At 48.4% G+C, this 16822-nt stretch overlaps 1 protein-coding gene and 1 long non-coding RNA gene across 2 annotated transcripts in view; both read right to left on the reverse strand.

The window, feature by feature from the left end:
- Window positions 1–3497: 3497 nt before the first annotated feature.
- Window positions 3498–11678, reverse strand: LOC107118249 (chromosome unknown open reading frame, human C11orf84). Its single transcript, XM_015420550.1, has 5 exons — window positions 11660–11678; window positions 11101–11385; window positions 6186–6293; window positions 5993–6097; window positions 3498–3508 (listed from the first exon to the last, which is right to left on the reverse strand). Exons 1-5 carry the CDS (start codon window positions 11676–11678, stop codon window positions 3498–3500), a joined length of 528 nt encoding a protein of 175 aa, XP_015276036.1.
- A 1155-nt stretch (window positions 11679–12833) lies between these two features.
- LOC107118262 overlaps window positions 12834–16822 on the reverse strand; it is a 4248-nt gene continuing 259 nt past the window's right edge. Inside the window, exons 2-3 of the long non-coding RNA XR_001482757.1 lie at window positions 16194–16296; window positions 12834–12980 (exon numbers count right to left, since the gene is read on the reverse strand). This is a non-coding gene — a long non-coding RNA (uncharacterized LOC107118262). The remainder of the gene's footprint in view (window positions 12981–16193; window positions 16297–16822) is intronic.

Below are 16822 nucleotides of genomic sequence, written 5' to 3' on the forward strand. Positions count from 1 at the left end.
AGGTGATGTGGAAGACTGATGCCCTGGAGAGCCGTTCCCAGTCAGAGCAGACAATACTGACCAGCAGTGTTCCCCCTAAGCTGAGTCAGTGTGAGCTAGCTCACAGTTTTTTAGCCTCCGGCTCACACATTTTAGTCTCAGCTCAGAAAGGAGGGCTCCAGAGCAAACTAATTTATGCAGTATCCAAATCGCTCGCTCACAACTTCAATGCCCGGAGCTCACAAAGTAGAATTTTTGCTCACAGGACTCCACAGCTTAGAGAGAACATTGCTGACCAGTATATGAAACTGCCTTATACTGAATCAGACCGTTCTTCCATCAAGGTCAGTACTGTCTACTCTGAAGAAGAGAAGAAGAGATTGGATTTATACATCACCCTTCACTACCCAAGGGTGTCCCAGCGCAGCTTACAAACTCCTTTCCCTTCTGACTCTCAGCAGCTCTACCAAGGTCTCAGGCAGAGGTCTTTCACATCACCCGCTGTGAGACCTTTTAACCGGAGACGCCAGGGATTGAACCTGGGACCTTCTGCGTGCAGAGCAGATGCTTTACCACTGAGCCATAGCGCCAATGGTCCAATTCAGTACAAAGCGGCTTCATGCATGTAGTCTTCGCCGAGAATTTCAGCAGACGCTTGTCCCCAGTGTGGTGCCAGCGTGGTGTAGGGGTTAAGAGTGGCAGACTCTAATCGGGAGAACCGGGTTTGATCCTCCACTCCTCCCCATAAAGCCAGTGGGTTGGGCTAGTCACCGTCTGTAATGATTTCAAGTTATATGTGTGTGTTCCTTTAAATGGCTGGTAAGTGTCAGAAGAACAAGGGGGTGAAAGAAGGAGAAGAGGGCGTGAGGCGATTGGTTGGTGACTGTGACTGGGCGGAGCTAGGAGGTGTGTGTGTGTTTGTGTGTGTGTGTATGGAGAGAGAAGGCAGTGTGCAGTCTGCAGTCAGCAGCTGTCAGTTGTGGTCAATCTACACAGAGTCTGAGAAGCAGTCTTCTAACTAGAATCATACAGAAGTGCTGTGAAAGGCATTAAGATTCTAAAGGAAGAAGAACATACACTTAAGGGGGCATATTAGGCAAAACCTAATATACTCAGAGTATTTTAAAGAGTGTGAGGGAAAAAGCTGACAGAGACCCGATTAAAAAGGGGAAAATTTTACTGAGAAACTTAACAAAACATCCTGTAACCAATACGCTTCTTTTACCAATAAAGTCTTATCTTGTTTATTGTTAACCCAGTGTCTTATCCTCAGAACCACATAGTCCAACGAAGGAGTCTTAGAGCTTGGGCACAATACTGTAAAGGTAAAGGTTTCCCTTGCTCGAAAGCCAGTCAAATCCGACTCTAGGGTTGCGATGCTCATCTCCGTTTCAAAGCCGAAGAGCCAGCGCTGTCCGAAGACGTTTCCGTGGTCATGTGGCCGGCATGACTAAACACCAAGGCGCATGGAACGCTGTTACCTTCCCACTGAAGTGGTCCCTATTTATCTACTTGCAATTTCTTGCTTTCGAACTGCTAGGTTGGCAGGAACAATACTGTGGGAAAGGTTAATTAAAGACTGGAATTAAATTCCTGGTGGCAGCGATGGATACTTTGAGTGAGAGAAAGAAACAGTAAGAAATTTAAGACTACTCCACACCTAACCACACACAATAAAAGAGAGGTACCGTCACACTGTTCTCTCGGAACTCTCTCAGCCTCACCTGCCTCACGAGGTGCCTGTTGTGGGGAGAGGAAGGGAAGGAGACTGTGGGTCGCTTTGAGGCTACTTAAGGTAGAGAAAAGTGGGGCATAAAAAACCCTCTTCTTCTTCCCTCTAGAAATCACCCACTGCCACCTACCCTCTCTCTTCACCCCTACGACAGAGCTATGCTAACATTTCCTCCTTGGCTGTTATCTACATGGTGAGGATTCTCCACATTGCTGTGAATGCTGAGGCACGCACATTTGTCACTGGAGAACCCACACAGGGAATTCTCTGCATGCTTTGCTCTTGTCCCCTCCTGCACCTTTCCCCTTCTAGCAGCACTCTCTGTACCAACTCCGCAAGCCCCCGTTTTTGTTCTTTTACAGAGAGAAGAGACTGGATTTATACCCTGCCCTTCACTACCCGAAGGGATCTCAGAGTGGCTTACTATCTCCTTTCCCTTCCCCCTCCCCACAACAGACACCCTGTGAGGTAGGGCGGGGCTGAGAGAGCTCTCCCGAGGACTGCTCTTGAGAGAACAGCTCTGAGAGAACTTGTGACTGACCCAAGGTCACACCAGCAGCTGCATGTGGAGGATTGGGCCATCAAACCCGGTTCTGCCAGATTAGAGTCCGTGCTCCTAACCACGACGCCAAACTGGCTCTTACATGCAGGCATGATACCTAGATGTGCAAACAGAGCATCCCTTCACCTACAGCCCCGTCCCTTGCCTCGATTACACAAAACCCAACAAGAAGGCAGAACACATCGGGGAAGCTCCTGGAGAGGCGCTAGAGGAGTAGGGCAAGGGTGTGGGTGCACAAAATGGCATCAGTGGATTAGTATGTACCAAGATGGATGCCTTCAACAGATGGTGGTGGGGGAGAATCTGATGCAACGAGATGCACAGGATGTGCTGCAAAAACACCCAAGCACATGGATTTGAAAGATGCTCAAGAAGGAACCTCTCCCCCCTCAGACCCTCAGTAACCCACAGTTCTCTGCTTTTCTTCATTCGCAGGAAAAGGAACATCTTCACCTCTGTCGGGGGTCTAGAGGTCCCACATCCACCACTGCAATGCAACTAACCATCAAAGTACAGGCAGGCGACATGGTTGTTCCCAGACTGGTAGCTCCGGGTGATCACCCGCCTGCAGTCAAGCTACAAAGCTTGCACCTGACTGAGATCCTGGTTAGACACCTCCTTAGAGACCATTTTGAATTCACATGGACTTCACTGCCACAGGAGGTGGTGGTGGCTACAAGCATGGACTGCTTCAAGAGGAAACTGGATAAACATATGGAGCAGAGGTCCATCAGTGGCTATTAGCCACAAGGTACAGATAGGAACTCTCAGTCTGGGGCAAGGGATGCTCTGTCTTCTTGGTGCTTGGGGGGGGGGCAACAGTGGGAGGGCTTCCAGTGTCCTGGCTCCACTGGTGGACTTCCTGATGGCACCTGGTATTTTTGGCCACTGTGTGACAGTGTTGGACTGGATGGGCCATTGGCCTGATCCAACATTGGCTTCTCTTATGTTCTTATGTTGTTAACTAGTGCTGTGGCGGCAGCTCCAGAGAGCTCTGTGCACCTTTTGTTCCCCCCCCAAAGGGCAAGCAGATCTGGAGTCTCCGTGGGCTCTTGCAGAACCCTGCAGCTGCCATCTGGCACAATTAGGGGGAAAAAATCTGAACAACTCGAAAATAAATTACTCCAGAAAAATGTAGATCACATGGAAAAATGAGAACGGAGTTCGTTTTTGGCTTTGTTTTTACTACAGAAGCAAGTTTATGCCCGACTCTACTGTTCCTGTCTAATAGAGAACTGCAAAGGACAAAGACAGAAAAGGGCTTTCATAAAAAGGAGGAAGAGGTCCCAGAAAATGGAACCTGGGAGGGTGCAAGGGATAGAAAGGTCTGACGCGAGGAGCAAGGGGCAGGGGGATCTTAGCAGGACTGCACGGGATAAAGCAAAGTGAGGGAATCTTAGCAGGACTGCATGGGATTTTTTTTTAAAAAAAGAGCCGAACGACAACGGAGCCTTGCTGCCTGGGTGCCGGTAGGCAGTCACTTCCCCCATATAACGTGGTCCTAGATAGGTAATTAAAAGTGTATGTAAACCGCTCAGAGACCCTTTGGGGTTAGAGCGGTATAGAAACTGAAAGTTAAATAAATAAATAAATAAATAAATAAATAAAAAGGTCTCCTGCGACCATGGATCCAGGTGGGCAAATCAGCCTTCGCAAAGGACAGGGCTGTTTTTCAAGCTAGGCAGAGCTGGAAGAAAGTCTTTTTTGCAACAGCCATTCGCTTGCTCCTCCAGCAATGACAACCTCGAGGCTCTGAAGTGAGTCGGCGAGGGGTCAGCTTGGCTTCGCCGTAAGTGGAGAGCACAATGTCCTTCAAGACCTCCGCCTTCCCAACCAGCATTCAGGGTGGATAAAAATCAATGATTTTTTTTGAAAAAATTAAAAATTGGATTTTTAAAAATTTAAATCGGGTTTTTAAGAAGATGCTTTTTGAGGAAAAATCTATCTAAAGATAGCTTTCTCTTTAAGATACGTTATATAGTCCAAAAGTTATTCATCACGGAAAAAAGGATTAGTTTTTAATTATGTAGCATGAGTAGGGCTGCCAAGTGGGGACGGGGGGCGGGTAAACCCCCGCTTCGGAGGCCCGATTCCCGCGGAATCGGGCCCTGGGGGGAACTCCGCCCCCCAAAGCGCAGCGTGGCTGCGTCACCAGAGGTGACGCAACCACGTCAATCACGTTGGCGGCGTGGCCCCGATTGTCGAAGGGAAAACTCTAAGGTTTTTCCTCCGACGATTGGGGCCACGCCCTCAACGTGATCGACGTCGCGCGTCACTTCTGGTGACGTGCTGGCGGCGCGCGCGCACATCGATGAACGGCTCCCAGAGCCCGGCGAGGCTCCCCCACCAGTAAGGAAAATTGACTTGGCAACCCTAAGCATGAGGCTGTATATCCATGCAATGGATTAAAAGCTGTTATTCTAAAAACGAAACCTTCCTCTGGTTTCCTTCTGTAAGCCGCCCTGAGCCGGCCTTGGCTGGGAGGGCGGGGTATAAATTCGATAGATAAATAAATATTGTAAATATCACACCAGCAAGAAGGAGTCTTTACGTAGAAAACCATGATTTAAATCTAGTCTTACTAAGCGATTTAAATTGAGTGGGAGCTGCCACCATCACTGTACCACCACCGCGCTGCCAATTCTGCGAACTGGCCTTGGGAATGGAGAACGGACATAGTGCAGACCAGGGGTCATTTTGTAGAAAAAGAGCTAGGGGAACTCATTAGCATAACTCATTAGCATATGCCACACCCCCTGACATCAGAGGCCCGGCGGTGGACCTGCAAGGCCGGCGGGAGTGCGAGGAAGCCCCGCGAAGGCCCTCCCTGGCCCCAGGCAGGCAGGGGTGGGGAGAGGCGGGGAGGAAGCAACTTACCCTCCCTCTTCTCCTGCCTCCGCGTGCCTGAATGAGGGCCGGAAGCGGGGTGGCCGGAAGCAGGGGGCGGGGCTTCATTCTGTGCCCCGCCCCCCTGCACCTCACCCGGGGGAACTGCGATCCCCCGCGATCCCCCCGAAATGACCTCATGTGCAGACCGATCAAGAAGAGACAGTAAAACTTCTGAAGCACTGTATTGGGAGTTCCCGTCTTAGATGATATATTGTTGTGAGCACTGATTTTAAATGTAAATGTAATTGATTGTTTTATCTGGTTTTAGTGTTATGTATGGCAATTGCCTCTTGTAACCCGCCCTGAGCCCATGTGGAAGGGCAGGATATAAGTCAAATTAATTAATTAATTGATTGATTGATTAAATCAAATCCACCCTGCCAGCATTACTTCAGCCTTTCCAGGTTTAGTTTCAATCTGTTCACTCTTAGCCATTTAACCGCAGCAGCCCGGTAGCGGGGCTTAAGGACCTCGACTGTGTCATCAGCAATGCTCCCTCTAAGCTGTGTAGTCTCGTGAGCAAAAATTCTACTTTGTGAGCTGCTGGCATTAAAGTGGTGAGCAAGCGATTTGGCTTCTGCATAAATTAGTTTGTTCTGGAGCCCTCCTTCCTCAGCTAAGAGAAAAATGTGTGAGCTGGAAGGTAAAGAACTGTGAGCTAGCTCACACTAACTCAGCTTAGAGGGAACGGTGGGAGTCATCAGGAGATTCGGAGAAGGATACACATGGCTGAGTAACATTAACATATTGACGACTGCCAACCCCAAAACTACGATGCACGGAAGACCCTCCCGCGGCGGGACACGAGCACATTTGTAGCCCCCACTTACCTGTGACCTTGGCGGGCTGGTCGTTCCGGATGTCTTTGGCATTCTCTGCGTTGCGTGGCCTTCGCTGACCTTGTGACTCCTGCCCGGGCTCTGAGCGTGCCATCTCTGCCGCAAAAGATCAGCAGATCAGAGGAGTCTAGTCTAGAGATAGCCCTCCTCCCTCGCTCCCTCTGCCCCAAGCTCTGGCACCCACCACACCGCGCTTTCGGCTGCCCGAGCTTCCGACTTGCCAGCCGCTCTTCAGAATCGAGCAGCACTTCAATCTCCACCGGCTCCTCGCGCTTCCCGGGGTCGTCTGGTGCTGGGGAGAGAAGGACGTTTCATAAAATGGGCAAGGAACTCGATTCCATGAGCCGAGCGGTGTGTGTTTCGCCAACACACTGGGTGATCAAAGAAAGTTGGTGCAGAATCTAGCTCCCTTGGAATATCAGCTTCCGTTTAAAGGTTAAGACTTCACAAGTGTGGGCCTACCCTGATGAAATCACAGTGGATAAGGAGGGATGGGAGAAGCGTTGCCAGCGGCCGTTTTGCTCTTCCCATTAATATTAAAAAACACAAAGTAGCTGTTTTATTACAAAGGAACTTCAGGAACAGAATGGAAAGGGAAATTGCTGAATTACAAGTTATTACAACACTTGGAAGAAAAGCCTCCCCAGGACTCAACAGGGATATTGGATTTTTATCCCATTACATATGCTAACTCATTCAGTCCTGACATATGTATTCTCAACAAGAAGGACTACAAATCCTCTATATTTTAGTGTATTTCTTTTTTCAAAATAGTGTATTAGAATACTGAGTGGATGTCTGCTGACATTACATCCAGCTCAAAATATACTGTTAAATAACCTCCACGTCCACGCACCCTCTACGCCTGAGAGGAGATAATTAAGATTCTGTTACTTCCCTCAATTAGAAAAAAACACCTTTAGACATTTATCTGCTACTGTGACATATTTATTGCTTTATAACTGCTGACCTTATAACCTTAACTTGTTATTTAGTTTTTCTCTTTGCATAACTTAATCATCATGTTACATGTTAATTTCCTGTTAAATCCCTGTCTATAAGTTTATAACCTAGTCAGCTCCCAGAAGAGATCAAGGCCCTGCGGGACCTCTTGCAGTTCCACAGGGCCTGTAAGACGGAGCTCTTCCACCAGGCTTTCAATTAGGAGCCGCCACCATGACCACCAACTATGCTTTATGAACATCTGTAGCACTGAGCTGGCCCTAACAGACCGGAAGACCGCTGAATTGAGAACTCGGATGGTATATCTTAGAGCACACCTTCTAATTTTTCCCCCCAAAAAACAATTTATTAGGATATAATTTAAAAAATTCAAACATACCTCAAGACTTTTATAATTATATATCCTTCCCTCCTCCCTCCACCCCCCTTTTCGGCTTTCCACAGTGCTCCTACCTCCAGCTCAATTCTTACATTTTTCCATACCTCCCTTTCTCCTCATTCACAACCGCAGGTAACGTATCTTTCAACAATTATTCTTATACATTTATCTATTTTCTACTATCTTTTAGTTTTCAATAGTTCTCAAAGCAAAGGAAATTGTCCTTTACATCGCAATATTTCTCCAAATAATCTTTAAAGTCTTTCCAGTCTGCAAAAAATTCTTCTGTTTCCAAATTGTTAAGTTTCCTTGTCATTTTGTCCATTTCAACCATAACAAGTAATTTTTTAATCCACTCCCCAAGTTCAGGGACCTTATCTTGTTTCCAACATTGAGCATATGTCATTCTAGCAGTCGTGATCATATACCACATCAATGTTCTTTTTGCCATATTGACTTCTTCCATTTTAAGTCCCAAAAGTAATATTTCCGGTTCTTTCTTGAACTTACATTTCACAATTTTTTCCATTTCTGCATGTATCTCAGCCCAAAACATTTTTGCTTTTTCACATGTCCACCACATATGATAAAACGAGCCCTCCGCACTTTTACACTTCCAACATTTGTTTGACATATTACTATTCATATTTGCAATCTTTTTTGGTGTCATATACCATCTATACATCATCTTATAGCAATTTTCTTTTAAATTGTTACATGTTGATATTTTCATTGCATCCTTCCATAAATATTCCCAAGATGACATCATTATTTATTTATTCATGTTAACCGCCCATTTTAGCATCTGCTCTTTAACTATCTCAGCACGGTTTCTGTAAGGGAAGATCTTGTCTCACTAACCTGTTAGTGTTCTTTGAGGGGGTGAACAAACATGTGGACAAGGGGGATCCAATAGATATTGTTTACCTTGACTTCCAGAAAGCTTTTGATAAAGTTCCTCATCAAAGGCTCCTAAGTAAGCTCAAAAATCATGGGATAAAAGGACAAGTCCTTTTATGGATCAAAAACTGGCTAATTAATAGAAAACAGAGAGTGAGTATAAATGGGCAGTTCTCCCAGTGGAGGGGGGTAAGCAGTGGGGTACCACAGGGATCAGTACTTGGTCCACTGCTTTTTAACTTGTTCATTAATGATTTGGAGTTGGGAGTAAGCAGTGAAGTGGCTAAATCTGCGGATGATACGAAGTTGTTCAGGGTGGTGAAAACCAGTGAGGATTGTGAGGCACTCCAAAGGGATCTGTCAAAGATGGGCGAGTGGGCGTCAACATGGCAAATGGGGTTCAATGTGGCCAAGTGCAAGGTGATGCACATTGGAGCCAAAAATCCTAAATATAAATACACATTGATGGGGTCTGAACTGGCAGAGACAGATCAAGAGAGAGATCTTGGAGTTGTAGTAGATAACTCACTGAAAATGTCGAGACAGTGTGTGACTGCAATAAAGAAGGCCAATGCTATGCTGGGGATTATTAGGAAGGGTATTGAAAACAGATCAGCCAATATAATAATGCCCCTATATAAATCAATGGTGAGACCTCATTTGGAATACTGTGTGCAGTTCTGGTCACCACACCTTAAAAAGGATATTATAGCTTTGGAAAAAGTGCAGAAAAGGGCAACTCGAATGATAAAAGGGTTGGAACACTTTCCCTATGAGGAAAGGTTAAAGCGCTTAGGGCTCTTTAGTTTGGAGAAAAGACGACTGAGGGGTGACATGATCGAGGTTTATAAGATTATGCATGGGAAAGAGCAGGTAGAAAAAGAGGTACTTTTCTCCCTTTCTCACAATACAAGAACTCGTGGGCACTCCATGAAACTGCAGAGCGGTCGGGTTAGAACGGATAAAAGGAAGTACTTCTTCACCCAAAGAGTGATTAACACATGGAATTCACTGCCACAGGAAGTGGTGGCGGCCACAAGCATGGACGGCTTCAAAAGGGAATTAGATAAGCATATGGAGCAGAGGTCCGTCAGTGGATATTAGCCACAAGGTATAGATAGGGGCTCTGGGGCAAGTGATGCTCTGTCTTCTTGGTGCTTGCGGGGGTCAACAGTGGGAGGGCTTCAAATGTCCTGGCCCCGCTGGTGGACCTCCTGATGGCACCTGGTATTTCTGGCCACTGTGTGACACAGAGTGTTGGACTGGATGGGCCTTTGGCCTGATCCAACATTGGCGTCTCTTATGTTCTTATCTCATCCTCTGTGTACCATTTTAGCAATATCTTATACATTTTTAAGCACGCCTTCTAATTTTAAGGAATTGTTAATACTGTGAGCACTTTAAATGTAAGAACGCTTTAAGCTGTTTTAAAACATTTTAAAGTTTTACGTTGTCTAGGTACATTGTACCGGACCTCTGTAAGCTGCCCTGAGCCTGCCCGCAGGGAGGGCGGGGTATAAATACAAATCTCCTCTGCCATTCCAATGCATTTGACAAAGTGTGCCTTGCATTCAGAAGCTCATACTTGAATAAACCTTTGCTGGTCTTAAAGGTGCCACTTGGACTCTAAATTTGTGCCATTAAAAAACACAGACACGAACACACCCAAGTCTATTTAATTCCCACTCTGACCTGACTGGCCCAGGCTGGCCGGATCTCATCAGATCTTGGAAAGCTAAGCAGGGTCGGCCCTGGTGAGTCCTTGGATGGGAGACCACCAAGGAAGCCCAGGGTTGCTACGCAGAGGCAGGCCATGGCAGAGCCACCTCTGTTCTTCTCTTGCCTTGGAAACTCTATGGGGCCACCATAAGTTGGCTGTGACGGTACTTTCCACCACCAATCTTCATCACTATAAGGTTTTCGGAGAGCCATAACTTGGGGAGGGGTGGGGGAGGCAAATTTCTTTGGACACTGAATCCTGTAGCATGTACCCACCACCACACTCCAATGTGCACAGCTGGGTTATGCAAGGCTGTGTGGAACAGAAGATGCACAGCCCAAGAGACAAATTTCAGTCTAGATATTCCCCCATCCGTCATGTCCCCTCCCCAGCAAGCACTGTCCACTCCGCCCTTGGCCATGAATCGCCCCACACTGCACTCCTTGCTCCCGTGCTACAAAAGAAAGGGTTGAGTGGGAGAGAGGGGGGTGGATGAAGGAGGAGGAGGAGGAGGAGATTGGATTTATACCCTGCCCTTCGCTACCCAAAGGCGTCTCAGAGCGGCTTACCCTTCCCCTCCCCACAACAGACACCCTGTGAGCAATGCTCCCTCTAAGCTGTGGAATCTGGTGAGCAAAAATTCTGCTTTGTGAGCTACTGGTAAAGTTGTGAGTGATCGATTTGGCTCCTGCATAAATTAGTTTCCTCCGGAGCCCATCCTCCCAGACCTAAGGCAAAAACGTGTGAGCTGGAGGCTAAAAAACTGTGAGCCAGCTCACACTATCTCAGCTTAGAGGGAATACTGCCTTGTGTGGTAGGTGGGGCTGAGAGCACTCTCCCGAGGACTGCTCATGAGAGAGCAGCTCTGAAAGGTCTTGTGACTGACCCAAGGTCACACCAGCAGCTGAATGTGGAGGTGTGGGGGAATCGAACCCGGTTCTCCCAGATTAGAGTCCGCGCTCCTAACCACTACACCAAACTGGCTCAGAAGCCAAACTGTCCCACACAGGGCATCTGTGCAACAGGCCCTTTGATCTCCAAGCCTTTCAACAGAGCACTCTGAGAACGCTGAGCTGCTCATCTCCAAGAAGAGACCCCCAAACTCCAAAAGTCATACTGAAAAGAGACACGCTGTACCTTCAGGGGAAGGCTGCATTTCTCCATCTGCAAGCGTCACTCCTTCGTTCCAGGCCTCCAGGATGTTCTGCTTCTCCTCCAGGCTGTAGTCCAACGAGTGGGCGTGATGCTGCAGGATGTGTTCCCGCGCCGCCACCGGACCGGAGGCACTCAAGACTCCCCCGCACACCATGCACACCTGCCGGCCGTGTCCCGAGCTCTTGGCTATCAGGTACTCCTCCCTCCAGGAGCTGCAGGGCTTCGTTTGACCATCCCCGGCCATCGAGGTGGGAACCGGCTGGTCTCCTAGGAGACACAGAACGAGACGGGTTAAGATGGGAGTCCAAAGGCACGTCACCAGACACTATTGAATAGCTCCTGCTCCCTCCTGTTTCTGCATGCAAAGCTGCCTTCTACTGAACCAGACCCCTGGTCCATCAAAGTCACGATTGCCTACTCAGACCGGCAGAGGCTCTCCAGGGTCTCAGGCGAAGGTTTTCCGCATTGCCTAGCGGGTCCCGCAAGTTTGCAGGAAAATCCTTTTAGCATCCACAAGGCCCAGATCCACTGATTTAGATACCCGCAGCTGGGGGCAGCATGTCGCTAACAGTATACAGATTATACATACAGGCGTTGATGCTCTATTTATTTATTTAATTTATACTGTGGCTTTCTCCCCAGTGGGGCCTCAAAACTTCATTTGCCACACCTGCTACAAAGGAATCCTGAAGACCAGGTCTTTATGGGACTGCTGAGAATTTATTTCTTCTGGAGTGAATACTCCTTCCAGGATGGTTTATTTACTGGCTGATGCGGACTCAGCAATTAGCCAGGTAATTCCGTAAGCAGAGGCCGCCAAGTGAAATCTCCTCCTGCTCCATATCAAGCTACTCCACAGAGGTTTAATGTTCATGAGGACAGATATTATTAAGTTTTACGGTCCATTTATATTATAAATTTGGGGTGTGGCATGGGCTTTATTTTCTTCTGTATTAGCACCCCCTCCCCCTTGCACGGTGCTTGTGTTTTTCACAGATCGAATGCCGATGATGCTACAAACGAGACCCAAGGAGGAAATTTTCCCCACGGACTTTGCAGAAGTTTATTAAACCAGCACAAAAAGCTAAAGTGGTCACGCTGAAACTCTGTTCCTGAGAATGGAGGGCTCTTTCCTCCATCACTACCTTCCCCTGCCCAAAATCAGGAATAAATGCCAGCTCTAACCCACCCTGACCACCAACCAGTGTTCCCTCTAAGCTGAGTTAGCGTGAGCTAGCTCACCGTTTTTTAGCCTCCGGCTCACACATTCTTGTCTTTGCCCAGGAAGGAGGGCTCCAGAGCAAACGGATTTATGCAGTAGCCAAATCGCTCGCTCACAATCTTAATGCCGGTAGCTCACCAAGTAGAATTTTTGCTCACAGGACCCCACAGCTTAGGGGGAACATTGCCCAACCCAAATTCACTTCCCAGACCCGGGAACAGAACTCTGGTTCTTCTTCCCCAGCCCCACCCAACACTATCAACAGTCTCTCTATTACTGGAGCAACCCCATCCCCAATTTGGCAATGTTACCCACTTGTTCTGATTCCTCAGGCCTGTTTCTGTAACCACTGGTTTCCACTGTCTTTACAGAGCCATCTATTTAAGAGCCCCCACGGAGGTATGTAAAAAAAAAGGGGGGGGGGAAGGGTCCTTCCTGTGGGGCACACTCCCTACCTCTGCCCACCAGGCCTTTGCTGGCTCCATCCTGGGTAACGGGGTCATGGACTGGCACAAGAGGATCGGCAACCATTTTCTCTTCCTCTCGTTTGCACTTCAGAGATACCTCAATGTAATCCGGTAGGGGACCTTCTGCTTTTAATGCCATGAGCAATTTGCAGGGGGGAGGCCCAGAAGCCAGGCTGCGGAAGAATGAAAAGCATGAGAGGGGGGCCCCCCCTCCCTGAATGCAAGTCGGGTGCCCCATCGACAACCCTAATTATCCTCTGAGATTAGAGCGAGTGAGCCAGAAGACATGGCAAGGGAGGCAAATTCACAGCACACCAGAAGGGAAGCGCTCCAAGATAGTTATACCTTCCTTTTCTCCCCAAAATGGGATATAAATATCCTCCCCTCCTCCGTTTTATTCTCTCAGAAACGACCCTGTGAGGTAGGTGAAGGTGAGAGTGTGCGGCTCGCCCAAGGTCACCCAGACAGTTTCCACGGCAACAGTGGAGATCTAAGCTGATCTTGGACAGTTGTAATTCCAGATCTCCAGGCCCTGCCTGGAATACCGTGTGCAGTTCTGGTCACCACACCTGAAAAAGGACATTATAGCTTTGGAAAAAGTGCAGAAAAGGGCAACTCGAATGATAAAAGGGTTGGGACACTTTCCCTATGAGGAAAGGTTAAGGCACTTGGGGCTCTTCTTCCCCATCCCCAAGTGATGCTTTGTCTTCTTGGTGCTTGGGGGGGGGGGCAACAGTGAGAGGGCTTCTAATGTCCTGGCCCCACTGGTGGACCTCCTGATGGCACCTGGTATTTCTGGCCACTGTGTGACACAGAGTGTTGGACTGGATGGGCCTTTGGCCTGATCCAGCATTGGCGTCTCTTATGTTCTTATGTTCTCTTTAGCTTGGAGAAACGACGACTGAGGGGTGACATGATTGAGGTTTATAAGATTATGCATGGGAAAGAGCAGGTAGAGAAAGAGGTACTTTTCTCCCTTTCTCACAATTTATTTATATTTATACTTCCCATTTGTACCCCGCTCACCCCCGAAGGGCTCTGAGCGGCTTACACGGTGCATGGTGCAGAGACCTATGCAGAAACCCTAACTATGGCCACAGTACGTCTGGGGTGGGGGGATCCCTACCGGGTACCCTCCCGGCTCTGATCGTTCGTTTATCCGGCGAGTGGGCGACTAATTCCAGTTTTTCTCCGGTGCGTCTTCCGCGGCCTCCGCTGTTCTTTTGGCAATACAAGAACTCGTGGGCACTCCATGAAATTGCTGAGCGGTCGGGTTAGAACGGATAAAAGGTAGTACCTCTTCACCCAAAGAGTGATTCACACATGGAATTCACTGCCACAGGAAGTGGCGGCGGGGGGGTACAAGCATGGACGGCTTCAAGAGGGAATTAGATAGGCATATGGAGCAGAGGTCCATCAGTGGCTATTAGCCACAAGGTATAGATAGGGGCTCTGGGGCAAGTGATGCTGTCCTCTTGGTGCTTGGGGGAGGGTCAACAGTGGGAGGGCTTCTAATGTCCTGGCCCCACTGGTGGACTTCCTGATGGCACCTGGTAGTTTTGGCCACTGTGTGACACAGAGTGTTGGACTGGATGGGCCTTTGGCCTGATCCAACATTGGCATCTCTTATGTTCTTATGTTAAGCCTGGGCCTCCAGTCCCTAGTTCAACAAAAATGTGTAGTTTAAATAAACAAGTCCATTCTTAGAAGAGTAGGGTTTTATACCCTACTTTTTCCTCTACCATAAATAAATAATCAATAAGGAGTTTCAAAGCAGCTTACAATCGCCAGCAGGCCTTATGTGTCTTCAAAGCACCTTATAATCGCCTTCCATTCCTCTCCCCACAACAGGCACCTTGTGAGGCAGGTGGGGCTGAGAGAGTCCTGAGAACTGGGACTGGCCCAAGGTCACCCAGCAGGCCTGATGTGGCCCAAAGCGCCTTATAAGCACCTTCCTCTCCCCACAACAGGCACTTTGTGCAGCAGGTGGGGCTGAGATAGCCCTGAGAGAACTGGGACTGGCACAAGGCCATCCAGCAGGTCTGATGTGTCTCACAGTGGCTTATAATCACCTTCCCTTCCTCTCCCCACAACAGATACCTTGTGAGGCAGGCGGGGCTGAGAGAGTCCTGAGGGAACTGGCACCGGCCCAAGGTCACCCAGCAGGCCTCATGTGTCTCAAAGTGCCTTACAATCGCCTTCCCTTCCTCTCCCCACAACAGGCACCTTTGTGAGGCAGGTGGGGCCGAGATAGTCCTGAGAGAAACTATTACTAGCCCAAGGTCACTCAGCAGGCTTCATGCGGAGGAGGAGCGGGGAATCAAATCCAGTTCTCCAGATTAGAGTCCACTGCTCTTAACCACTGCACCACGCTGCCGCTTAGAAACAAACACCATCCAGAGCCAGTCTGGTGTAGTGGTTAGACTGCAGGACTGAAGACATTCAGGTTCAAATCCCCACTGAGTTACAAAGCAAACAGGGATGACTATGGGCCAGGCACTCACACTTGGTCCTCGCAGGGATGTTGGGAGGACAAAAACAGAGAGGGGAACACTCTCCACCCCTCCTCTGCCCCTCTTGAGAGTTCACTTGAGAAAGTTTGGATTGAAATATATGGATTAAAAATGAAAGCAGATCTTGGGACGCCGGAGACACACACGGGTTCCAATCAGATTATTCTCCCTGCTTCTCCACCCAAAACTATTTATTTATCACCACTCACAAAAGCATCTTTGTTTTCGGACCACAGAAACCAGGATGTGGGCAGAGATCCTGGGCAACCAAGTAGGCGAGATTGGAAACTCTATCATAGGGTGGGGTGGGGGACACAGCCAGTTTGTGCGCCCAGCCCATCCACTGCACATTTTAAATATGATTCGGGTGACGTTTGATCAAGGTGCGGGGGAGTGGCAAGGATCCCCACTCCTTTGTTGATCCTGGGAGTTCAAAAAGTCAAAATAACCAGCTGCCTTATTCTTTGCTTTCTGTTAAGAATTTTTTTTTAAGACAGTCTCATGTTTTTGAACTCAAGCTTCTAGCCCTCACAGTGGCTAAAGTTACTTTCCCCCCCCAAAGGAAATACTGAAGTTGTCCTTGTGTGCCTACTTGAACTACACAGCTACAGAAACGATTATTTATTTTACCAATGTATACCTTGCTTTTCTGCCCTCATAAGGGGCCACCAAGGCAGCCAACAGAATTAAAAACATGCATCAGAAAACCACATCTTAAAAGCCATTAAAGCCAACAAACCCCCACATCATTAAAAGAATTAAAACCAGAGCTGAAAGACATACAAAGCCATTTTTTAAAAATCAACAATTAGGTAGGGGAGGATGGTATTTTTACATTAAAATCTCTTTTAAAAATAACTTAAAACCTCTTACCTCTTTGGGGAAGGGAGGATCTCACTGTAGCAGAGGACAGGATCCACTCACTGCTGGCTGAACAAGGAGCTGGGGGTGGGTGGGTTGTAAAATCATAAAACCACTGGGGGGGAAAAAGACGAAGAGTCTCTTAACTATGGAGTCCAGCCTTCCTAATGTCAAACCAAAGCACCCCCCACTTTTTCAACTCAGCCTTCGCCCACTGAATTCCCCTTTCTCACCCCCCCAAAGCCACATCTTCTCCTCTCTTCCCCCCACCATGATCTCTGCCTCTCCATCTTTATGCTTCCTACATTCAAACGCCGGCCCGCTCCATCTTGATTCATCCCCTCCATGTTCTCAGCCAAACCCCCCAGGCCCAAGGTCTCCTTCCTTCCCTCCCTCCTGCCTACCATCTTGACTCCCACTCAGGTGCTTCCTACCCCTGCCTTCACACACACAAACCCCGTGTCTGGACGCCCCCCTGGCTCCCGGCCACCTGAATCCTCCAGCTTCCTCAAAGAAGAAACTCACACTTTTCTTCCCCCACCTGCCTCCCCCCCCCCACACACACACAATGGGGGACCCGTGGAGGCAACTGTGGGGCTGGGGGCACGTTACCCGCTCCGTCGCAGCCGCGGGGGTCAGGG

This window comes from Gekko japonicus, unplaced genomic scaffold (genome assembly GCF_001447785.1).
Source record: "Gekko japonicus isolate JY-2015 unplaced genomic scaffold, Gekko_japonicus_V1.1 scaffold713, whole genome shotgun sequence".
In the NCBI taxonomy this organism is placed as follows: domain Eukaryota; kingdom Metazoa; phylum Chordata; class Lepidosauria; order Squamata; family Gekkonidae; genus Gekko; species Gekko japonicus.

Bases quoted from the DNA above. Each gene is read 5' to 3' on its own strand.
- LOC107118249 (XM_015420550.1), bottom strand. The intron at 6,294-11,100 runs GTACAGCGTGTC...TTCTCTCCCCAG, and splicing joins AATGCAGCCTTCCCCTGAAG to CACCAGACGACCCCGGGAAG. The intron at 6,098-6,185 runs GTGGGTGCCAGA...CTTTTGCGGCAG, and splicing joins GCAGCCGAAAGCGCGGTGTG to AGATGGCACGCTCAGAGCCC.